The 27,030-nt window shown below is 35.3% G+C and overlaps 1 protein-coding gene across 1 annotated transcript in view; it reads right to left on the bottom strand.

Moving 5' to 3' along the window:
* Window positions 1-27,030, bottom strand: part of LOC122807145 (guanine nucleotide-binding protein G(t) subunit alpha-1) — a 766,105-nt gene that overhangs the window by 269,820 nt on the left and 469,255 nt on the right. Inside the window, exon 4 of the mRNA XM_044078158.1 lies at window positions 670-827. Coding sequence (XP_043934093.1) covers window positions 670-827 — 158 coding nt within the window. The remainder of the gene's footprint in view (window positions 1-669; window positions 828-27,030) is intronic.

Genomic DNA, 27,030 nt, shown 5'->3' with positions numbered 1-27,030 from the left:
AGAAAGATGACATGCTTTCTATATATGGATGAGATCATAGAAACCTTGTTTTGTGATTATTAACTTTTTCAGATTAACATTCAGAAACACTTCAGTGTCCCAAAACAGGGGATATAAGTGCCTAAAGCAGTAAAGGTGAAGACAGGTACTGATTTTTGTGATCTAGCTAATAATAAAGACTATGTACTGCTATTAATATAGGAGTACTTAAGGTTATCCATTGTACAGCCAACAGCATCAATGTCTGCCAATAATGTACTCCCACTTTACATGTGGTCACAGTTTCACCACTGAAAGAGTAGTCCCCCTTTCCCTAGAATGAGTGAGTTGGTGTTGTTTGCTCACTCCCATCTCTCTGGCCAGCTCCTGCTGCTCCTGGACCACTAATTGAACCTGTGTCATATGGGTTATCATCAGGGCTTCATCCTTCTGTACCACATAGCTGGTAGACTGAGAGTTTATTATTCCAGCTATACAAATTATACAGTTTAGAAACAATCATGAACAGTTAGCTAATATGGATGCAGAGGCAAAATGCTAATTGTTGTTGCGTGAGCTGCTTGCGCATCTCTACTGATTATTGCTGTTACTAAAGATATATAAAATGATGCAGTCCTTTCATCAGCAGTCTGACATATAGTGACTGAAGTCTAAGTTTATTGAACTTACTATCCAGCAGAGTCATTCAGCTGATATTCAGAAGCCCGATCAAAGCAAACCTGGATGCCGCTGTCCTTCCAGAGGCGTTGAATGATATCAGACATTTCCTTAGGCATTGTGCCTTCTTCTATTGTGTCAGCCAGGTGCAGAAGTTTCCGGGAATCATCCTACAAAAAGAATTGCATATTACAGTGAGCATGCTTTAATAACCCTGAGCAGACTCTTTACTGTGCTGTAAGTACACAGTTAAACTGTATATATGTATATATATATATATATATATATATATATATATATATATATATGTATATATGTAGATATATACACACGCACATATATATATATATATATTTTTTTTTTTCCAACAGCTTTTGTGTAAGTTGACATGCATTTACACCTTATTCTCTCTCTCTCTCTCTCTCTCTCTCTCTCTCTCTCTCTCTCTCTCTCTCTCTCTCTCTGTATAAATGTATGCATTTGTTCATTCTTTGATACCCACTTTATACAGGTACAGGGTCATATGGTCTTGGGAAAGCAGGTACCTTTGGTACTTGTCCCAGGACTCTGATGGCAGAAGGCAGAGAAAGTAATCCTTAGGACGACGACAGTTTATAACAGGATGTGCTCACTCAGTCATTCACTTATGTCATGCATATCAGGTAACACAGAGGATTCCCAGTTCGTCTGTGGTATGTATCTGGTTTGCAGGAGGAAACTACAGCCTCCACTGACAACCTAACAGAACAAAGAGAAGACATGCAGACCACTAAGAAGCCAGAAGCCAGTCCAGTTAAAACACCATGTGGAGAATCAAGCATTGTGAAGCAGCTACATATATATATATATATATGTATATATATATATACATGTGCCCATGCACACACACACATACATATATATATATATATATATATATATATATATATATATATATATATATATATATAAACACCGATATTATAACATAACAATATCCTCCTCCTAATGCCTAAGATCTATTTTCACCTCATTCTATTTATTTCTTTGCCTTTCTCATCCTCCTCTCTCGTGGTTATCTGTAACTGTGAACCTTCATCTATATCTACAGTAACATGCACATAGAGATCTTTATTGAACTATTGAACTAAAAAAAACTAAAATCTTCTACATTCTAACTGATGTTATTTTTCAGTTGTTTACAGTTCGTTACATGTCAGACATAAACATGTATATTTGTAAATAATTTAACTATATATGCTGTTTCTTCCATATTAGTTACCATCTACTTCATACAAATCAAACATGCATGGTTGTTATATTGTTGTGTAACAATGTGCATTGTTGCATTTAATTAATAAAAATGGAGCTTTTCTACCAGATCAATGAAAGTTCAATGAAAAGTGGAACGTAGGGGCCATAACCATACCAGAAGAATGTAGAGCTCCTGAAATCACAGACACTCAGGTTAAAACAGCCCTCTCCTAAGCCAAAAACACAGCATCAATGGGACCAAACGGAGTTCCAGGCTACGTCCTACACGAGGTCAAAGATGAACTAACCCCTCACCTAAACACACTGTTCAAACTCAGCCTCTCCAAAGGTTACGTACCCATAAAGTGGCACACAGCAACGGTTATTCTGCTCCACAAAGGTGGAGCCACAACAGACCCCAGGAACCATCACCCTATAAGTCTGACTAGCTTGGTCTGCAAGGCTATGGAGCGCATCATCATGGAACTCATTAACAGAGACATTGGGAACCTCCAAACACTGGACCCTACCCAGTTCAGCTTTGTTAAGGGCAGATCATGCCTCCTAAACCTGGTGGACCTCTTTGAGACAGTTACCAAGGCTATAGGCGAGGGAAAGGTGGTACACACAGCCTACCTAGACCTCGCAAAGGCCTTTGACACCATTCCCCATTCTGGTATTACAGACAAGCTCACCAGCCTGAACATAAACCCCTACGTCACAAGATGGGTTGCCAAATGGCTCACGGACAGAACCCACATGGTAAGAGTTGCGGGAGCTAGGTCTGACTCTAAACCGGTTACAAGTGGCGTTCCCCAGGGCTCAGTCCTAGGACCCCTCCTGTGCGGCATATACTTCTCAGAGGTACAAGCAAGCAAAGGAGAACTATGGCTGACCAAGTCCGCAGACGATTGCAAACTAGGGGCTATAACTGACTCTCCAGCTGACACAGACATCCTCCAAAAGGGTCTCACTGAGACGGACACCTGGTGTTAAAATAATGGCCTCAAGCTAAATGCCAAAAAGTGCATAGTCATCCCCTTTGAAAAAACGAAGTACCCACAAACTACCACATAGGTGGTAGTCCCCTAAATATGGAAGACATAATAAGGGATCTGGGGACCCAAGTAGATAGTAAACTCTCCTTTGATAATCACATTGCCAAAGTGGTTAGAAAATCCTTCTACTTGGCACACCTTATCACAAAAGGGTTCGCATCCAGATCAAAAGAGGTCATTGTGCCCCTCTACTCATCGCTAATCATAGAGTACAATGCCCTATTTGGGATGTACCTTACAAGACACCTGCAACAGCTGGAAAGACCACAGAAGTACCTCACCAAGAGGATCACTGGCCTCAAACAGATGCCCTATGCAGCTCGACTGAAGAAACTCCAACTGTACTCGGTTGCATACCACCTACTCAGAGGTGATCTCTGCCTGACATACAAGGCCATGTCCAACCCAGAACTGATCGACATGCTCCACCTAAAGAAAAGCTTATACCCTCGAGCCACACGCTCTAGGGATCTAAACCTCACCACAACAATAAATAGGATGTGCTGGAGGGATAGATTCCTGTCCCAGAGACTTCCCATGCCTTGGAACAAGATCCCAATCTACATTAGGCAGAGCTCCTCGCTAGTACTCTTCAAGAGAAACCTTGACGAGTGGATGGGAAACAGAAAGTTTACCCCGGGGATCACTTCAGTGGTTCTGCTGGACAGAGGCACAGGGAACTAATCTAAGGGGGGGGGGCGGCAAAAGCCAACACATTCTCGCTAGGCTTATAAATGCCTTCGGGCAGATAGTCTAGTACCTACCTATGAACCTATGATCTCAATTGGGATATCCCAGTTAAAACAAATAAATATGTACTGTGTGTGTGTGTGTGTGTGTGTGTGTGTGTGTGTGTGTGTGTGTGTGTGTGTGTGTGTGTATGTGTGTGTGTGTCTGTACGTACATATGACTGCACATGTGCATGCATGTACGTGTATTTTATGACATGTTACAAAAGCATGATGTTACTTTAATCATTCAAAGTGAATTATCTCGGACTATAATTATTCTTCATTCCAAATTTCAGCTTCAGATATTGGCAACTAACTAGGCAGACTTGGAATAAAGTAAAATATTTCCCCTTCTATGTGACATAAAATACAGTAGTTGAAAATTCTGATACCTGACGCTGTTAAAATATTTCAAATTCGCTAAAATAAGAGCAAAGAGAGCATTTTCTTGCAGGCAAGGGGATATTATTAAATGTATATGCCTTCCTGGTGATGGGACATTAGGATGGGCATTAAAAATAGTCATTTAGAAAAATAATATGACTTTAACAAAAAGTGGAAATGCAACCTTGAAGCTTTTATTTTTAAATGATTAATATTTTATATTGTGAGCTTGGCTGGGTAACCATGTATGAGCAACAGGCTAGCATATTCCTTTAGCCATTAACATAGAAGATGTAAGGTTTTCTGGGTAAAAAATGTCGTGTGTGTGTGTGTGTGTGTGTGTGTGTGTGTGTGTGTGTGTGTGTGTGTGTGTGTGTGTGTGCGTGCATGCATGTATGTGCAAATGTTGTGCATTCAGCAGCACTGTATTGATAAGTGATGAACCACGTCATGCAGTAGAAATTAAAAAGGTAGCAAAAATCAGGCAGCTAATCAACAAGTACTATTAGCAGGCAGCAAAAGCAGCATCCCATTAAACCAAAGCATGTTCCCTTTTCTCACAACTACACCAGTGAGCTCCAGCAAGCAGGCAGACTTTTTATCACAATAACTTCATGCAAGTGCAGTATTACAATAATAATTAATTACTTCTCTGGTGGTCTAGAGATCAAAGATTTGCAGTGAGCCTTATAGAGTTGTAGCCCAGCTGTGTGGCATTCAGCAGCTCAGCACAGATAAGTGCTGAGACAGATAATGCATTGGAAATTAAAATTACAAAAAAAAAAAAAAACAGACAGCTATTCAAAAACAAGTAGTGCTAGCAAGCAGCAAATTAGAGCAAAGCTTATCCCTTTCTATCACAAATAATCCAGCAATATCCAAAAATTAGGCAAACAATTTAATGCAATGACTTTATACAAGCATGGTATTATAATAGTAAAATATAATAGGCCTTCCCTTGTTGTCTATAGGATGGAGATTTGCAATCAGTCCTACAATGTAGCAGATCAGGTGTGTGATGTTCAACAGTGTAACATATATGAGAACATTTTTTCATCTTCCTCTGAACTCATAAGAGAACATTCTTAATTCTACTTCTATAAATTGTATACAGTTCGCCTTTTCTTCAAATGAATAAAACTATTAGCATGTTTCTATGACATACAGGGTTAGGCCTGACTTTGATCCAGATGAGCTGAGTTATATAAACCAACACAAAGTCAGGTACCACAGAAAAGGAACTCAGTACAGCTTTGCAGTTCAAAAATTGAGCTGGTTTAATTGTAGTTTAAAAAAGCATGAATGCATTTAAAATCACAGCATGTTCGTCTTGTTCAGTCAGACTTCATCAGATACATGAGACTTCAGTTAAAAACACACATATATATACTTCAAAATATTCCACCAATTAAAACCACAACCAATAAAAATTCCCAATTTTCCTAATTAATTATAACAAAGGTGTAACTTGCAAAGTACCTTGTGCATTAAAGCATTAAAAGTACATAAAAAATTCACATTATTAAAGCACAAAGAACATTTAAAAAATGACAGTATAAAATTGTGACAATACATAAAAATAACATAGTATTTCACAACCTAACATATTTAAGATGTTTGAGTCTGTTAAAATTCGCTAGTTAATGAAATGCATGTTAAAACATCAAAAGGTGTTTACTCCCTCTAGTGGTTCTTTTGTAAAATGACATTTAATGTGCAAAGTGCCTTGTGCATTAAAACATTAAAAGTACATAAAATAGATTACACATTGTAAAAGCACAAAGAACATTTGAAAGGTGACAGTACATAAAAATGGCATAGTATTTCACAGATTAGCATATTTAGCTAAATAAGATGTTTGAATTCTGTTAAAATTAATGGAATAGTTAAAACATTAAAATGTGTTTACTCTCTCTAGTGGTTCTTTTGTAAAATGACATATTTAATTTGAAAGAAGCACAATTTCTTCTTTCAAAGCTTAGCAGCTCTCAGGTTTAATAAGGGGGCTATAGAGGTATAATCATTGAGCACTGTTGGGCTGGTGGCTTCCAAAATAAATTGCCACCATAGCTCTCCATATTCAGTCTATTCCTCCCATAGCCCCCCACTAATTTCCTTCTTTATTTGTTCAAGTATAAAGAAAGAATAATACGCTCTGTGACATATTAATGTGTGTTTCTAAAGAGCATTCGACTCTTTTTTACTTTGAATATCATAATGATGCTCATAGAGCCGTCTTCTCAATTTTCTCTCCGTCTTACCACCGTAGAAAGATTCACATTCCCCACACAGAGCTAGATAAATCAGTCCATTAGATTCTCAATTATAAAATTGTGCACTTTCTAACCATTTATTCCTACTTGATAAGAATATTCTCTCCTTGTTAGATATGTAAGTACACTGAGTACATCTTCCACATTTATATGTTCCCTTCCTTTTCTTATCACCCCTTCCATTTTTATAAGCATTTTCTAATAAACACTTTATGTTTTGGGAGTTTCCATAGACCACTTTAATGGGTTGGTTGCTACATTCCCCTAAGTCAGTAAAGCTAAGAAACTTTTCCCATTCACTTTCAATTACCTTTCTCATACGTCCTGCACAGGCATTAAATTCTAAAAGTAGTGCCTTACCAAAATTCCTTTCCTCTGTAGTTGTATGCCCTAGCAGAATCTCCTCTCTTGTACCTAGTATAGGTTTAAATTTTGACTTTCTACCCACCGCAACCTCTTTTTTCACTTCTACAATAAGGCTATCAGGATACCTTCTAACCCTAAAGCGATATTCAAGTAGGTTGCTTTCTTCTTCATAATCTACTTTTTCTGATACCATTCTGTTTGCTTGGACATATTGTCCTTTAATAATATTTTTCTTGTAATGGGCAGGGTGTGCACTATTAAAATGGAGTAAGGAATTGGAAAATGTTTTCTTTCTATAAATCTTTGAACAAAATTTGGTCTCTTTCTTAAAAATTTCTATATCTAAAAACTGCAAATTTTCATTGGTGATGTTATATGTAAACTTTAAAAAAGATGTATTATTTAAATAACATAAAAACTCATCTATAATTTCTACATTCCCCTTCCATAAAATACTTATGTCGTCAAGAAATCTCCTATAGAGGTTCCATTGGCTTGCATATTTGGACCCTAAAACAAATTTCTCCTCCCACCTAGCTAGAATCAAGTTTGCATAGGTCGGAGCGCAGGCCGCCCCCATTGCCATTCCTTGTATTTGCTGGTAGAACTCACCATTAAAATATATTAAATTGTATCTTAGTACCAAATCACTTAAATTCAAGCACACTATCTGCTCATTTCTGGTGAGTTCTCCATCTTCAATAATTATTTCTTCCAACATTTTCATTCCTTCATTGTGTGGGATGCTGGAAAACAAATCAACAAAATCTATTGTAACAAATTTTATTTCATCATTCCAAAATTCATGCTTTACTTCCCTTAAGAAGTCCCATGAATCCCTCAAAATCTGCTTTCTCTTCAACCAGTTTTTTAAGCTTAGCATCAACAAATTTTGCCAAAGGCAAAGTCTTAGAACCATCTGCTGACACAATGGGTCTGAGCAGGGGTCCATCTCATCCTTATGGACTTTGGGGATTCCGAATATTGATGGTATTTTAGGTTTTGTTAATTTCAGATAATTGTAGGTTTTTTGGTCAATCAGACCTTCCCACATCATGTCATTTAAAGCCACATCTATCTTCCTGTAGGTAATATTAATCTCATTTAGTGCCACACAATAGAATATTTGCTATTGTTCAGGAGCGGCCCTAGGTGTACTGGTGCCCTAGGCAAAACAGCTCCATGGCACCCCCCAACACATTACCTGGTGCCCCCATCCTGGTCTACCTACACCAAATAAATACTGGAAAAGTGCCCCTGCTACACTGGCACCCTAGGCGGTTGCCTAGTTGGCCTACGCCTAAGACCGGCCATGAGTGTCATTTAAAATAAGAGCTGCTAAGCTTTGAAAGAAGTAATTGTGCTTCATTCACATTAAATGTCATTTTACAAAAGAACCACTAGAGGGAGTAAACACGTTTTAATGTTTTAACGTATTCCATTAATTTTAACAGAATTCAAACATCTTATTTAATTAAATATGCTAATCTGTGAAATACTATGCCATTTTTCTGTATTGTCACCATTTTATACTGTCACCGTTCAAATGTTCTTTGTGCTTTTAGAATGTGTAATTTATTTTATGTACTCTTAATGTTTTAATGCGAACTGCGGTGGTGGTGCTGTGGTGGTGTTGTTGCCTCACAGTATGACGTTGTCCTGTTCAATTCTCAGCTAAAGCGTCTTCTGTGTTGAGACATGCGTGAATGGGCGTACCTTCGTTGAAGGTTGTGCGTTAGAGCTGGCAACTCGGTACTTAAAAATCTACTGCCAATCATTAGCGGACCGGAGTTCTGCTGTGGCGGCCCCTAACTGGGAAAAGCCGAAAGATACAACAACAACTTTTAATGTTTTCATGCACAAGGCACTTTGCACATTAAATGTCATTTTACAAAAGAACCACTAGAGGGAGTAAACACCTTTTGATATTTTAACATGCATTTCATAAACTAGCGAATTTTAACAGAATCAAACATCTTAAATATGTTAGGTTGTGAAATTTTATGTTATTTTTATGTATTGTCACGATTTTATACTGTAATTTTTTAAATGTTATTTGTACTTTAATAATGTGAAATTTATTTTATGTACTTTTAATGCTTTAATGCACAAGGCACTTTGCAAGTTACACCTTTGTTATAATTAATTAGGAAAATTGGGAATTTTTATTGGTTGTGGTTTTAACTGGTGGAATATTTTGAAATATATATATATATATATATATATATATATATATATATGTGTGTGTGTGTGTGTGTGTGTGTGTGTGTTTTTAACTGGTGTCATGTATCTGATGAAGTCTGAACATGACAAAAACGCTGTGATTTTAAATGCATTCATGCTTTTTAAACTACTATTAAACCAGCTCAATTTATGAACTGCAAGGCTGTACTGAGTTCCTTTTCTGTGGTACTTGACTTTGTGTTGGTTTAAGGTTTATTTGCTGGGTGCCAGTTTGAGTTTCTTGGAGTGATTTGGTGATTTTCTCAAGCATGGATAAGGAACTTGCCAGTACAAGTGACTGCAGAAGTGGGTCGGACAAAGTGGGCCAAACGAGGAAGCTGATTAGCCAACTCACTGAACTGATTTATCTCAACTCCTTTGAGCCAATCCATGAGTGACCACCAAGGCCCAAAATGGGAGGATATAAGAGGTTATGAATGCAGGAGCAAGTGAAATGAAAGGAAATCATGCTGGGTGTGATGTACAGCCGAAACAAGGCGGATTTTCAAATGGAAATACTGAAATAAATCGAGATGAGGACTTTTTTCATACAACAAGCATTTTAAAAGCAACAGGGGCTTTAACTTTGAGAAATGAAGCAGACAAAAAATGACCATTCCACCAGGATAAGGCATTAGAGATGCCTCAGAGACCGTACAAAACATAGCAAGTAAAATAGACTTAAAAGACTGGTTCCAAGTTTCATTTTTTTCTAAATTCTCTGACAAAACAAGAACTGTAGCACCAATGGCTGATTCATACAATGTTAAATTGAATAGAATGTCTAGTTTAATGTTGAAATATAGCATGCTAGATATTGAAAATGCATATTTAAGGCAATGCATTACTGAAGGTGTTGTGCCTAAGGGCTTACGAGTATGAAAATTTCCTAATAATGTTGAAAGTGATGGTTTATTACATAAAGAACTTACTGAAATTTTTGACAAATGTGGTTTTGATGTGCTTAAAGCTATGAGTAGGGGCAATGAAAGGAATAGAGAGAAATTGCAAAAAGAGAGGAAAATGATGACTGTATTAAAAATAATTTAATATTTACCATAGCTTCTGAAAATGACAAATATTACAATGTTAGGGTAGGCATTCATGAAAAATGTAATGAACTTATTCAGAGAAAGTTGAAGAAACTTAAAAAGGATATTAATGAATATAAAAACCATACAAACTACCCACTATCTAGGGTGAACAAAAGAAAGGAGGGTGACAGTTTTAGTTATGAAAATAAGCAATGGAGGGGTGATAATCAAGAAGGGGCACATATTAGTAACAATGTAGGTGATCTGGATGACTTTTCAGAATATCCCACATTGAGAAGATCAGAAAGGTTAAAAAATAAAGGTAACACAAATTAGCAGCAGCAAAATTTTCATTGGAGCGGGAGAATGAGGTATTAATAATTGATGATACCCCTAACCCACCCTAGACCCACAACTTAACAAGTGACATTATACAGGGGGGGATGAGGTATTAATAACTGTTGATACCCCTAACCCTCCCCAGACCCATGACTTAACAAGTGACATTATAGGAGAAGCTGGCAATGAGTACAAATTTACTAGGGATGGTTTTATTATTTATAATTTTAGCAACATTGTTTTAACAAATGAACATTTTAGTCTTTTATCAAAAGGTCTAAAATTCAATCCCCAGAAGAAAGAGGACTTGGCAAAAGTTCTCATGGACCTTAAAATGCTTATTAGAAAAATGAAATGAGTCTAATGTTGCCACAGCAGAATAATGCAACCACTACCTGTACTAAGAAGAGCATATACAATCCCCCCACCCGCCCTCAGTTAAAAACTTCGGAAAAGTGGTAGAAAATACATTTAGAAATGAATACAAGAAGGTTAAATACAAGGCAAATATGAGTGGAGAAGAAAGGAAGGTGTTAGATGAACTGAGGGGGAATAAGGAAACAAGGGTTATGAAACCCGACAAAGGTGGGGGGAATAATAATAATGGATTTAATTACTTATGAAGGGACGATGAATGTAATTTTAAAAGACACTAGGAAATATTCTCGTGTGCTGCTAAATGAGATTAATATTGCCTACAGGAAGATAGATGTGGCTTTAAATGACATGATGTGGGAAGGCCTGATTGACCAAAAAACCTACAATTATTTGAAAGTAACAAAACCTAAAATACCATCAATATTCGGAATCCCCAAAGTCCATAAGGATGAGATGGACCCCCGCTCAGACCCATTGTGTCAGCAGATGGTTCTAAGACTTTGCCTTTGGTAAAATTTGTTGATGCAAAGCTTAAAAAACTGTGGTTGAAGAGAAAGCAGATTTTGAGGGATTTGTGGGACTTCCTAAGGCATGAATTTTGGAATGATGAAATAAAATTTGTTACAAATGATGTTGTTGATTTGCTTTCCAGCATCCCAGACAATGAAGGAATAAAAATGTTGGAAGAAATAATTTTTGAAGATGGAGAATTCACCAGAAATGAGCAGACAGTGTTCTTGAATTTAATTGATTTGGTACTAAGATATATTTTAATGGTGAGTTCTACCAGCAAATACAAGGAATGGCAATGGGGGCGGCCTGCGCTCCAACCTATGCAAACTTCGCTTTAGGGTTAGAAGGTATCCTGACAGCCTTACTGTAGAAGTGAAAAAAGAGGTTGCGGTGGGTAGGAAGTAAAATGTAAACCTATGCTAGGTACAAGAGAGGAGATTCTGCTAGGGCATACAGCTACAGAGGAAGGGAATTTTGGTAAGGCACTAGTTTTAAATTTAATGCCTGTGCAGGTGTATGAGAAAGTTAATTGAAAGTGAATGGGAAAAGTTTCTTAGCTTTACTGACTTCGGGGAATGTAGCAGTCAACCCCTTAAAGTGGCCGATAGGTACTCCCACAACATAAAGTGTTTATTACAAAATGCTTATAAAAATGGAAGGGGTGATAAGAAAATAAAGGGAACATATAAATGTGGAAGATGTACTCAGTGTACTTACATATCTAACAAGGAGAGAATATTCTTATCAAGTAGGAATAAATGGTTAGAAACTGCACAATTTTATAATTGTGAATCTAATGGACTGATTTATCTAGCTCTGTGTGGGGAATGTGAATCCTTCTACATCATTAAGATGGAGAGAAAATTAAGGAGAAGGCTCTATTAACATGATCACAATATTCAAAGTAAAAATATGCCACAGAGCGTATTATTCTTTCTTTGTACTTGAACAGATAAAGAAGGAAATTAGTGGGGGGCTATGGGAGGAATAGACTGAATATAGAGAGCTATGGTGGCAATTGATTTTGGAAGCCACCAGCCCACCAGCACTCAATGATTATACCTCTATAGCCCCCTTATTAAAGCTGAGAGCTGCTAAGCTTTGAAAGAAGAAATTGTGCTTCATTCACATTAAATACGTCATTTTAAAAAAAGAACCACTAGAGAGAGTGCCAAGAAATGTAGAGTTATCCCCTTTGGGAAAAAACATGTACCCATGAATTAACATAGGTGGCAGTACACTAAACACCGAAAGTGTGATAAGAGACTTAGGGACACAGGTGGACAGTGGTCTCACCTTCGATAACCACATCGCCCCAACAATCAGGAAATCCTTCTATGTGTCACACCTCATCACTAAGGGCTTTTCATCCAGAAAAAAGGAGGTCATTGTCCCACTGTACTCATCCCTCATTATACCCATTATAGAATACAACGCCCCGCTTGGTATGTACCTCTCAAGACATCTGCAACAACTGGAAAGACCGCTGAAATACCTCACTAAAAGAATCACAGGCCTAAAGCAGATGCCCTACACTGACTGCCTTAAAAAACTCCAGCTATACTCTGTTGCATATCGTCTACTCAGAGGCGATCTCTGCTTAACATACAAGGCCATGTCAAACCCAGAGCTGTTGGACATGCTACACTTAAAGAAATCCCAATCCCTCAGAGCCACATGCTCCAGGGATCTAAACCTTGTCATCACAATAAACAAAACATGCTGGAGGGATAGGTTCCTGACCCAGAGACTCCCCAGACTCTGGAATAGATTGCCCATACATGTCAAGCAGAGTGCCTCTTTGGCCCTCTTCAAAAGGAACCTTGACGATTGGATGGGAGAAAGGAAATTCACCCCGGGAATCACGTCAGTCACCCTGCTAGACAGGGGTCCAGGGAAGCAAATAGTGTAGGAAGAAATAGCCAGGGAATTGTTATGGCTAGGCTTGTATTGGCCCTAGGGCTGATAGCCTAGTATCAACCTATGAACCTATGAGTAAACACATTTTAATGTTTTAACATGTATTCCATCAATTTGAACAGAATCCAAACATCTTATTTAGTTAAATATGCTAATCTGTGAAATACTATGCCATTTTTCTGTACTGTCACCATTTTATACTGTCACCTTTCAAATGTTCTTTGTGCTTTTATAATGTGTAATTTATTTTATGTACTTTTAATGCTTTTTTTCCAAAAACATTTTTATTAAATTTTGTTAATAAACATGGACATAGAGTATTAAAAATAAACGATATAAAACATAATAACTATTTACACTATATACAAACATCCATGATAAACATTTGTTTTATCCAAGAAAGGTAATCACTATTTATCTAACAATCTCTCCAATTTTTGGCAAGCTAGTCTTTTGTGTGTTACATTTGATGATCTCTGATAAATAGTTTGCATTTCCTTTTTACATACAGATTTTGCTATTGAAATAAACTCGGTAAACATAAGATCTTGCTTATTTTTCCAGTTCAATGTAATTATTTTTCGAGCAATAGCTAGAATTAACCAAAGAACAGGTAACTGATGTCTAGGAATTACACTTGGGGTAGGGACATTGAATAATATCAAAGAGCTAGTAATATGACAGTTATCAGACCACAGGGCTTTTGCGAAATGTCTAAAATCACTCCAGTATTGTGTGAGAGTTCTACATTCCATGAACATATGAACCCAGTTGGCTTCAAGAATATCACCACACCTCCAAGCATTTGCTTTAATTACTCTTGGTTATAAGGTCAATTCTGTGTGGACTGTAAAAGCTTCTATGAATAAATCTCCAGGTATATAGTCTCCAATATAAAGATGATGAAGTGTTTTTTTATTGAATTTAATAACTGTTTCTTGTTATCGTTAGATAAAGGTTCACCATTAATCTTTATGGAGTAATTCCAAAAGGCTTGGTCAAAAGTAATCAAGTCTTCTCATAGGATTTTATATACAGATTATATGCTTAATTTATGTTCATTGTTCATCGAACTACACCATATGAATAGTTGTATCGATCTTGGTATAATATCAGTTTCCAGATTTATTGACACTCTCACTTTATTTTCAACAAACTGTTTTAAAGATTGAATACAGAGCCAGTTATCTTGACAGACATTATATCTGGCTAAGACAAAGTTCATTGGTTGGATGTTCTTATTGTCTATAAACTGGTGCCAAAACTTTAGATTATTTTCTTTAAGATTCTGCATCTTATTGATATTGAAGGTATCTAGGCAATCTGGTGTATAAGCTATGGGAAATGTAATGAAAAAGGTGTTCTTTAGACTATAATTGTTGTTGATTATATTTTTGAAAATATAAAATACTTAAGCAATAACCCACGCCTGGGTGTGGGTAATGCTGGATTTACCCACGGTTGGTGTGGTTTGGTCACGAGGGCGAAGCCCGGGTGGCCAAACAAAGACAACCGTGGGTAAATCCAGCATTATCGACACCCAGGCATGGTTATTGTATATTAATGACATTATTTAAGAAAAGAAATACTTACTTTTCTTAAATAATGGCATTGTATAATACCTCCGTGCTGCCCTTCCGCAGCTGTCTGGTATTCTGCAGCAGTTCTGATGTACTGCACATGTGTACGCTTACACAGTACATCAGAGCTATGGGTGGAAGCAACGGAGAAAGCAAGATCTCCTTTGCTTTCTACAAAGTGTCTTGCTACATTAAAGGAGTTTAACATAGTGAGACAGCTTTAAAAAAAGCAACGGAGAAAGGAAGATCTCCGTTACTTTTTTAAAAGCTGTCTCACTATGTTAAATTCCTTTAACATAGCGATACAGTTTCTAAAAAGCAACTGAGATCTTGCGTTCTCTGTTGCTGTAAAAAAAAAAAAAGACTTATACTAATGGAAAAAGTCCAGGCGACCGGACCTTTTTCCATTAGTATAAGTCTGATTTACAGCCTGCATGATGACCAATCAGCGTGCGCGTTTTGGAATATTAATTGGGGGGGGGGGTCGTTGTATAATTTTAATGTTTTAATGCACAAGGCACTTTGCACATTAAATATGTCATTTTACAAAAGTACCACTGGAGGGAGTAAACACAGTTTGATGTTTTAACATGCATTTCAATAACTAGTGAATTATACTGAATCAAGCATCTTAAATGTTAGGCTGTGAAATACTATGTTATTTTCATGTATTGTCACCATTTTATACTGTCATTTTTTAAATGTTCTTTGTGCTTTAATAATGTGAAGTTTATTTTATGTACTTTTAATGCTTTAATGCACAGGGTACTTTGCAAGTTACACCTTTGTTATAATGAATTAGGAAAATTGGGAATTTTTATTGGTTGTGGTTTTAACTGGTGGAATACTTTGAAGTATATATATGTGTGTTTTTAACTGAAGTGTCATGTATCTGATGAAGTCTGACTGAACAAGACGAAAACGCTGTGATTTTAAATGCATTCATGCTTTTTAAACTAATATTAAACCAGCTCAATTTTTGAACTGCAAGGCTGTACTGAGTTCCTTTTCTGTGGTACCTGACTTTGTGTTGGTTTAAAGTTTATTTGATGGGTGCCAGTTTGAGTTTCTTGGGGTTATTTGGTGAGTTCATATAAAGGTTTAGATACTGGTAGAACTGGGCAATGGATGATGGATACTGACAGTGAGCAGGAAGGAGATGACTAATCCTATTGTTTGACTGGACACCATGCAGAGAACTGGTGTCATTATATACGGTGATGGACAAGGCCAAGCAATATAAGTTGACAGCGACCTGGATGATGGCCTTCCATTACAAGTTCTTTTCCTGTGAGGGAACAAATAAGACAACTATTGCTCACCTTATCTGGAGAACAGATTAGCCAGATTGTCACTGGAGGCATACCTCTCAAAAGGCCAGATTTTTGCAGAATGCCCAGATTTTTGTCTTGTTTTTGGTCTTTTCCTCATAAAATTTCTAGTTTTCTTCAAATCACCAAAGACTGAGGTCACCAAATAATAATGACAGACATTTGAGCTTCAGACTTCATACCCCATAGAAAATGTATGATAATGCAAAACCTGTTATTTTGTCAACTTTCTAAGTTAATAACTGCAATATTTAAAAAAGTATCCCAATTGTTGGGCACTTGTCCCCTATTATTTTTGTCTTTGCCCAGATTTCTTGTGCTAAGATGTTGAGAGGAGGGGTAATGGCTGGTAGAAAGCAGGGGGGCAAAGTATATTTAAAAATTAATACAATTATTTGAAAGTTACTGCTGAGTTTAACAATGTTCCCTATATTTCAAAAAATTAAAGTGACTCAGAGCATGGAAGTTTCAGTTTCTTGTCATGTAAAGTAAATACAACCAAGTACAAAAACCGAGAAATAGACTTGTGTATAGAATTTGCCATTTTTTCTGAAAACTGTGTATATATAAGTAAAATACTCATTTTGTAGACAGTTTGAGCTGAATACATTTTGTGCCCACATTACCCTGCTGTACTGTTTTTTTATTAATTGTATTTATATTATTTGTTTGAAAATGTGCAGTAATGACTTTCTTTCTTTTTGCCCCCAACAAAATATTAAATATTTATGAATATGAAACACTACTATTTTATTTGTATGCGGAACAACTTTTACATTACCTGCATCATATTATGTTGTTTTCTATTAAAGCGATTCACATTGGCTCATCAGACACGAAAAATAGATTTTTCAGTTTGTGTTTGTCAGATAGACTTCATATAAAAACAATATCTCAGATAAAAAGCTGTCATTTTTATTGTTTAATTATTTATTTGTTTTTGCATTACAAATTTCTACTTTACTTTGTAAGTCATCTGACTTTAAATACGATGTTACAGTAAGTGTGATTATGTTAAGCAGTGGTGTTTTAACTGCAAATATTTAAATGAGTTTTAAAACATGATGATGCTAGTAGAGTGGGGATAAATTGGTGATGCTGTTGACTGAATGTTGATAAACAAAATAGCTTGAATCCTGTGTGTTTTATTACATCCTTGTATTTTGCTCTGTTGCTAGGATAAATATAAAATATGTTATGCTGGCCAGCATATCTCTCAACTGTACAGATTTTTGCAGAATGCCCAGATTTTTGCCTCATATTTTTGGTATGTTCCTCTTAAAATCTGTACTTTTCTGGCAAATAGCTGAGGATTGAAGTCATTAAATAATGACAAATATTTGAGTTTAAGACTCCACATCCTTCAGAAAATTCATGCTAATGCAAAACCTATTAATCTATCAACGTTCTAAGTTTGTAAGAGCAATATTTAAAATATGTTCCTGTTTGTCCCTCCATAATTTTAGGCTTTGTTCAGATTTTTTGCTCCAAGAGTTTGAGAGGTATGCTGGCCAGTAATATAAGAATGGCTGTATTGTAAGCTTAAGATGTTTTCTGGAGAGATTTGAAGTAAGAAAGTCATGAAATTATTTTTTTAATTTCACATTGTAGACATTTCATGATTCACAGAAAGCAATGTTTTATTTATCCCTTTCTTATATGTTTTCTTAGGTTTTACTATGAATCTTCAACTTAAAGGACACTGAGGAAACACAATGGATAATACAAATATCCAAAATACATAACGGGCAAAATCTCCAATTGTAACCAATTTCAGGGTGTGTAACCACTTCTGTAGTCCCCTTGTTGGGGCAAGCACCTTCCACACTCCCAAATGTATATATACTAACTTCTTTGTCAAAAAAATACGAAGAAGGGGGGTAGTCTCCCCCCAAAAAATCACAGCCGGCGAACCCTTACAAATGGAACTAGCAGTGATCTTTTATGAAAAACAGTGATCGATGTTCTGTTCTTCAGTGTCTTTATCTCGAACACTTGTATGTATGTGTGTGTGTGTGTGTGTGTGTGTGTGTGTGTGTGTGTGTGTGTGTGTGTATGTATATATCTATCTATCTATATATATATATATATATATATATATATATATATATATATATATATATATATATATGGGTCTACCTGACATGGTCAACAGTTCATATGATCGACACTCATTTGGTCGACAGTTCATTTGGTCGACAAGCAGATTTGCCCCCTTCCCCAATGTTGTGCAACTCTGGAGTTGATATATATAGTTGGGGGGGGGGGTGGGGGGCACAGCCCCCCACCTAAAATGCTTGTCGATCAAATGAACTGTCGACCAAATAAACTGTCGACCATATGAACTGTCGACCATGTCAGGTAGACCCATATATATATATATATATATATATATATATGTGTGTGTGTATGTGTGGGTGTGTACATTTTTTTTTGTTTGAATGATTGCTTTCCATTCACTTGAAATGATTTCATAAGGATGTTGTTTGGGAAAGTATTTTCTGTGCAACGTCTATGTAGTTTGTGAAGCAACTGTCTCATGCATCTTTTTACCGTTCTTAGGTATGCTTTAATGATTATTTGAGGTAGTGGTGTGATGTTTTAATGAGTGTTATATTAACATTTTTGTTTTTATTAGACTTTTGTTATATTAAGTTTAATGTTAGACAGCTTAGTTTCTGTTGTAAGTACAATTTGCCAGTAATGCTGCTTTTCTAATGGCTGGATACAGTAGCAATTTTCTTTTATTTCTACTGTCCTGTATTAATTTTTTTATTCTAATTTTTATTATTTACTTATTTGACAGATTTACATGGTGGAAGTTGGTTTTCGGGGTTTGTATATAGAGTATGAAGCTACATGTTTGTCTTTTAGTTTTAGTACGGATGGGTCTGTGTTACTAATGTTGTTTACATTAAGTAGTTAATAGTGCTCAAATAATGGTTATAAATGATTGATGACATCCACAGGATGGTGATGAGTATGGAATACATGGAGGGTATAATACGTGTAATATCTTGTACTGTACATTTAGGGAACATATTTTTGGGACAAGTGGCAAAGTCATAAGTCCTAAACCAAAGTTTATAATCCTACAGTGCAATATTTTTTCATTTATTACACAAAACAGACACCAACAGTTTCATTTAATTTGTTTTTTTTTTCACTCTCTTATAAATCTGAAGTACTGCCTCTCATTGAAGTCAATGGACTGCAGTAAACTGCGTAAGTTAAATATTAAACTAGGCTTTGCATAATATATGCAGGGTTTCAAAAATAAAAGTGTAGTGTTCTGCTGTATTTCTGAAGTACTTCACGAAATTTTAAATAGTTGGTGTTTTATATAATTTAGTAATATAATAATGATCATGTTAAGATTTGCTAGTTTTGTAATTTAGTTGTATTTTTAGCTAGGCTTCATAACTTTTGATCAAAGTATGTTGCTTTTATTGACAGTTAATCTTCCAAAGAGCATTGACAATCCGTACTGGCAGCTCTCCGAAATCACAAAAGTAATAACATTAATGAAAAAGTAAGTAAATAAGGCTGCACCATTCATGTGTGTAGCACTAAGGATGAATAATTTGGTTGCAGCTGCTTGTTAGCATAGTGGTATAATTACTTCCTACAAGAGGCAGCATCATAGGCTGAAGCCTGCCTACAGGTTCGACATTTTTAACAGGACTGTACGTCTGGCCCGTCCAATAAAATGACCACGATTTATTTATTTATTTTAGTAATTTAATTATTTTTTTATGGTTTTAGTGTTACTGGGGCTTAGTGAAACTTCAACGATTTGTAGGTGAAACAGTGTTTGCGCTGATACTACAGTAAACAGATGCACTGTTTAGCCTTATTTGATAGTTTTTTTATGTTATTCCTTTCATGATTTTGGAGAGTCACTGATGTGATTTGTTGACACACTCTGTATGATTAACGTTCAGTCAAAGTAATATACTTCAGTTGAAAGTTAGGAATCCATTTAATTTAATCTTAGTTTAGATATCTTTAATGTGGTCAGTATTCCTGGTAATGGAATTTTCCTATAGGTTAGCTATTGCCAATAGTTTTTATATATTTTAATACCATATTTTAAGTTTCCTAGTTTAAAAAAGGAAAGGATTTCATTTTCAGAACTAAATTTAAGTGGGCAGTGTTATTTTTGCAAGGCTGCCTATATATATATATATACATATTTTATATGAAGTGTGTGAATTTGCTTCTTTAAATTGAAGTGAACCAGAAATGCAGCCTGCAATTTTACTTTTTTTTTTTTGCTACTTTCTATTAAACTAACTGTAGATTTAAGTTCGGGTGGTTGTTCCAAGTTAGTTAGTGTAATCCTGGGATTGTAAGTCTATGTTTTGCATGTGTGGTGTGTGAATGTTTATTTTCATTTTTAGCAATTAGATTAAATGTGGTGAAATTAAAGGTATTGAGTTTTTGATGAAACACTTAAGGATGTAGATGAAATTGCACTGGTGCACTAACACTTCAGATAAACTTATATGTACTGATGTACTAAGAATGTAAATAAGCTTTTGATGATGTTCCAAGAGCATACACAAAAGACAGTGATATGCCACAGTGTACCAAATGCATGATTTTATTGCATGCTTTATCATTTACTATTACGGTAAACAGAAAATAACTACAAACTGTAAATAAATACATTAATTAGTATTCTACATTATTACTATATATCTTTGCATAGTTATATTTATCTTCCTATCTATCTACTGAAGAAGTCTTAGCACCACAGTGTGGTTTCTTATGATGAACAACCACTACCAAAGTTTTTTAGCAGACCAAGTTTCCCACCCAAAAAATGGAGCTTCTTCACTGCATAACAAAGACATATAAATATGTTTGATTTAAGCAATGAAAAGTGGGAAACACAATGAAACATCATAATATTTGGAGGGACCACATCATATGGACAGAAAAAAATAATTATAATATATAATAAAAATGTATACATTTGTTGATATGGGAAAGTGGAAAGTCACCCCTGGTCTGACACGTATGTCTCTGATGGGCAGAGGCAGCTTTTGAATCATGCCCTAATATATACCCTTTAAAATAACCTCTGAGGCACAATAACGCATGGGATACATTTGGGTTAGGCCCCAGTGGTCATTAGCCTGGTACACATCTATGAAATGTAGTTCTTTCTTCCCTGATTTTCATAACAACAACATGTGGGTGAAAATGGACTCAAGGGTTTAAGTTCAGTTATCAATGTATGTAAGCAGTGTGTTATCAAAATCACACCTTAAGGGGAAATTAAATATTCACATACAGGATCATAATGTGGCCATGGTTATGTGTAGTACTATGTCCATTGTCATGAGTATATTATATCTACTGTATGTCCAAATCATTTCTAATGACAATGCACTAAGCAGAAGAAAACCTTGCAACAGCATTGCCTTTCCTTTTAGCTACTAAAAGAGTATGCTAACCTTTTAAAATGGATCAGTAACTTAAAATTGTAGTTCTCTCTGCAGCCAACAACCTTCAATAAATCTTCATTATGTATGTCTGAAATATCTGAAAATGATATTGTACCTAACTAACAAATTAGAAGCTCGGCTTGTTAAGAATTATAGTTTGATGCCTATATTACACTTCATTCTCACTGCTTGGGAAAAAAAAAAACTATCCTCTCCTGTAACATCATATCAGTGATTAAATGAGTTGCAGGTCTAATTAATATTACTTTGTTATACTGATGCCAACTTAATGGCTGAATGGAAATTATTTTCCATTCTGTTACTAAGCTTTCAAAGCAATATCATTTTGCATTCCCTTTCAAGAATGAATTATGAGAGAAGTGAAATGAATGTTCTCTGTGTTGCTTACTCATTTATGTAAGCATGCCAGATGTTAAATGCAATTAACAGTCATTAAGTAACTGCAGCTGGGAAAGACATATCCGACAACATCACTTTGATTTACAAAGCAAATGTAATGCATTCGTCATAATGATGGTCATAATTTGTGGTTCTGATTTAACTACAGCTGGAGTAAATAGGTGGTTAACATTGCAAAAAAGGCAACATTGGGCATTCTAAAATAATAAAAAAGTGGGGATATTCTTTTCCCCATTATTAGTAGCACAATATGTATGAAATGGTTTTGTGCCAACATAGACTCACTATGGCACAAGACGTATGTGAGTCTAAAATAATAAAAAATAAGGTTACACCAAATAAAAACAGACTTTTTAGGGTGCCAATAAAGGTAATCAAGAATTAAAAAGACTTTAAATACTAGTATTATACTGACGTGTCTGTGTGTGTGTGTGTGTGTGTGTGTGTGTGTGTGTGTGTCTAAACACATAAATATACACACACAAATATATAACACATTGGGTCTATATTAGATTCTCGAAAGCTGTCAATTTGTAATCTGACATTGTCGACACGAGAATAGCGAAACTGCCGAACATCAAACAAGTAAACGGAAATCTCTGTAAGGGAAGATTTCCATTTACTTCAATGTAGTGTGGTCTCTGAGTTGGTGTATTTAAGTAGCAGGGCGTGTGTAGGGTGCAGTGGGGCTTGCCTCGTGCCTACACCGTTTTTTTTTTTTTTGTTGTTTTTATTTTTTTTTCTGAACATTCGATGTTTTAACAGTTCGATCACTAAAGGTCGACCTTTAGTGATTCGAACTGTTAAATATTCGATGTTCTAATATAGACCCTAACACATTAATGTATATATATATATATATATATATATATATATATATATATATATATATATGCTCTACATACACTTGCACATACAGAAAGAAATACATGACATGCACACACAATCTTAGATCTACATCGCTTTGTATAGGAAAGGAAAAAGTTTTGTTTCACACCTTTTAAGATTTAAAAAGCCTTACAAGGACAAGTAAAGTCAAACTTTTTTGGCGGACCAAACTAATGGGTTATTGCCCATGAGAAAAATGGAATTTGTGTTCACATGTGGTCAAATCTAAGACTTTTACTTCTAAAAATACATGAAATAAGAGATTTCATTACATGTAACACAAAATGGATTAAGTATTTCTGGTGCTTTTATGTAGTGCAAACCTTTTGTCCTTTTAAAAAAGGTTTTTTTTTGTACATCTAAGCGACCCTAGGTGTTTCCCAAATTGTAGTATAGTTTATAGACAAAAAAGGAACATGAGGGGACAATTTTTAGTTTTACTGGAACTGATAACGTATCGTATTCTATTCACAATAACTGGGATAGACAATGTTTGTTAAATACTAAATAAAAAAGATGGATTATTTATGGGCTATTTATGGAGTTGGACTAAATTAATTAATTTGATTTTTATTTTACGTTATTTTTTTCAGACACTAGATGTGACTATTTATAATATATTTATATATTGTATTTTCTTTTTCATATACGACTAAACAAGATTTGATGTTTTTGATTTATTTGTCTGATTCAATATTGCATCTATTTTGGGTTGGATTCAATTTATACACACACACACACACACACACACAGATATATATATATATATATATATATATATATATATATATATATATATATATATATATATATATATATATATATATATATATATATATATATATATGAAGATGGTTTACCTCACCGTCCCAGCTAGCTCTGAGAATCAGCGTGCAGGCTATACTTGAATAAGGCAAGATACGATATAGCTCCTCAAAAATATTTTTAACTGTTTATTGAAGCTTACAGAAAGCTTACAGATAAAAGAATTTATAAAATTCAAATTGCAATACTGCTGTTAAGCGCTTTCATTTGCTAACTGTAAACTTCTTCAGAACAGCTGTTAGGTTCAAAACACAGACCTTTTAAAATCTTTTTGGCGCCATAACAAGTACTGATTTTCATTTAAAGTACCAGTGCTCATTTGTTGAAAACATAAATGCATAACTCTTTACTCACTACTATAAACAATAAATACAGCCATAAATAACATATTTAAAATGACTAATGTAGTTAAATAGTCAAAAGACAGAGTATGATTGGTTAACCTAAAATTGCTCATTGAGACCTGGTGGGAATAAACCCCCTAACTTAATAATCCATTTTTTCTCCTTAGAGTTTAGCAAAGAAACAACAGCTTTAGATGTTTTTTTTTCACACTGAAGAAGGCTGTGTGTGAATTGCCAGCCAAAACCGGTCTGTCATTTAATTTGCTGTTTTACAATAAATATTCATCAGAATACAGTTTGCTGGCTCTGTTTTTTATTTTTACTTGAAGTGGATCCTTAGAGCCGTGCAGTGCACTCGCGCAGGAAGTTCTTGTATTTTGTTACACAACGTTTCACACCCTGTTGGGAGCCTGTTTGTCTGATGCAGCCTGTGGATTTTTTCTACAGCCTACAAGCTTATTATTTTTTCGGATGGTTGGTTTTCCTAACTTATCTCTTGTTCCATTGAACTGGTATTCACTCGTTTTCTTTGCTGCCTATCCTATTTTTGGTTTTATACTGGAACCACCTCTTGGGATTCAATTTGACTGGAACTAACATTGTGCCTTGTGACTACCTCAACGCTATTTCGCAGTTCCACCATTTTGTGCATCTGCCACCGAGAGTCTACATTTCTGCTGCATTGACTAACAACTTTGTTTTTTCGACACTTATATCTTCTTACACTACGTACTGGACATAATTTGATCAGGACTTCATTTTATTTATGCGTGAGCTAGCGACCGCCATGTTTGTACACCAATTCTTTCTTTTGGATTAATAACCTTAATATGGATATATTAGCCTTTATTTCATGGTCTTTTGATCAAATGGTTGTTCAAATGGATGTTCGCGGATGTCTATAAATCGTGGGACTATCTACAATAATATTTGCTAAACGGGACTTTGTGATCAGCACTGTATAACGTTTTTTTCAATTTGTATCCAATTGGTCATATTATATTGCTATTTTTAGACTTATATTCAGGTCTTTTTGATACCAACAACCAATATTGGGGTATTAACAATTGTTTTGTGCTCTGGATAATATTTGATATATGCGACATAGTGATTGTGTTTATATGTTATGTTATGTCTTTAACAAATGTCTTCTATCAGGACTTACAGGAACTTTATATAGTGGCATTTTTTAGTCATCTATTAGACATTGTATATATCGGAAGGCTATGGCTTTTATCATGCCAATACACATATATCCAGTTTAGGTCTTGGTTTTATGTGTAATTTTGTGATGATTAGATACATAACTTGAAGAAATGGCATTTCTTAATATATAAGGCATATATATTCTTTCATCAACCAGGTTTATCACATTTTGTGACTTCTAATATGGGAATATGACCATTGAGTACTAACAAGTTGCAAATATTTAATATACTATATTATCAATAACAGCTTTGGATGATTTTTTGAATTTAATTAATCATCCATCCCCTTTTTTGGATATGATTGGTATATATACTTACTATTGAATCAACATGGTGTAATATTTCAGTTTATTGTGTGTTTTGGCCTAGTATACTAAGTACATACTAGTTGTATCAGTTTCAAACTGCTTTTTTTCTGGCTCATTCAGAATTTGAAGTTGGCCTTACAGATTCATTGTTGTTTCTATAACTACTATTTTGTTATTTATTTGGCCATTGCTCAGAATGGCTAACCATAATTCTGGATTCTTGCCTTGACCAAATATTATTATTTAGTCATTGGCAATAGGCATTATCTTTGGCCAAGTGTACAGATATTATCAAGCCACTTAATTTGTTCCTTTTTTATATGCTAAGTTAAATATTCTTTAGGTTTATAGTAAACATATGCTCTGACCAGTCTGGGCATTGGTATCACATATCCCTCAGGATTAGATATTATTTTGATCTTTTACCTTTACTGCTTCTAACAGGCATGTGTTCTTTTTTTCACATTGTTAAATATTGAGACGTAGCATTTTAGAAATTATAATTGTGCTATTATTGTCTCATTTTTTGTGAGCCATTTAACGTAGCTGATTTTGGGCTATTATTGTTAAATTTGGCTCTTGGCTGGTGTCTAACATGGATTTGTTGAGTTTGGTCTCCGGATTGTCTGGTGACTGTGATGACCTGGGTGTATTTGGTCTTGGACCACATACTGAAGGTTCTGATATTTCAGAACCACAGGGTCCTGAAACCATATACAACATTGGTTTTGATAATTTATACAAACATCTTAAGATATTAAGGACAAACGTTTGGCATTCTAAACTATTTAAGGCATATATTGCCAAAAATATAACTCCACGTGGTTTGAGAATAAAAACACAGCCGCTTGTTCATGAAGCAGATGAGGCTCTTAATAAGGAATGGGCTGATATTCAGCAATAGGCTACTATGTCCTTTGTGAAAGCATTGGGCAAATTTTATGATCGTACAGTGGATCGAGAGGTTGATCCTGTACTCAGACTGGCCAATGATATAAAACCTTTTGAGGGGCAATTATTTTTTCAAAAACGACTTAAAAAAGTGGCTGATGACTTAAATAGTATGGAAACACAACTAAAATTTAGAAAAATAAACAAGTTTAATCATGACCAGCAGGACTACCAAGGGGAGAATCCCTTTGGTACTAGTACCAAACATGTAAGATTTTTTTCACAATCTGTACGTGCACCCAAAAGAAAAAGACCTAAATCTATATTGAAAAATCGCAGTTCTGATACAGGTTCATCAACAGATGATTTTTCATCTTGTACTGAGAATGATGCACAGGCTGCATCAGGCTCACCGTCTCCCAAAAGGCTTCCATCAGGGGCCCCTTTAGGGGTAAATACAAGTGGGGGGGTAGAAAACACAGGTCAAATAAGAAACATTCAGGGCCTACTTCAACTGGCAATGCAGAAATAAATACTTTATATTCTGAAAATGTTTTGAATCTGTCTGATCATGTATTAACACCAATTGAGTTGTCTGTTTTTAATAAAGGCCCATCATTTGTACCTGTTTTTTTCATATCTGAAGATGCTCTAGCACAAGATGTAATGT

The sequence above is a fragment of the Protopterus annectens genome, chromosome 7.part0, assembly GCF_019279795.1.
Source record: "Protopterus annectens isolate FY-2018-M chromosome 7.part0, PAN1.0, whole genome shotgun sequence".
NCBI classification, from domain to species: Eukaryota; Metazoa; Chordata; order Ceratodontiformes; family Protopteridae; genus Protopterus; species Protopterus annectens.
Note: the sequence above shows the minus strand (reverse complement) of the source record. Positions and strands in the feature narration are given on the sequence as shown.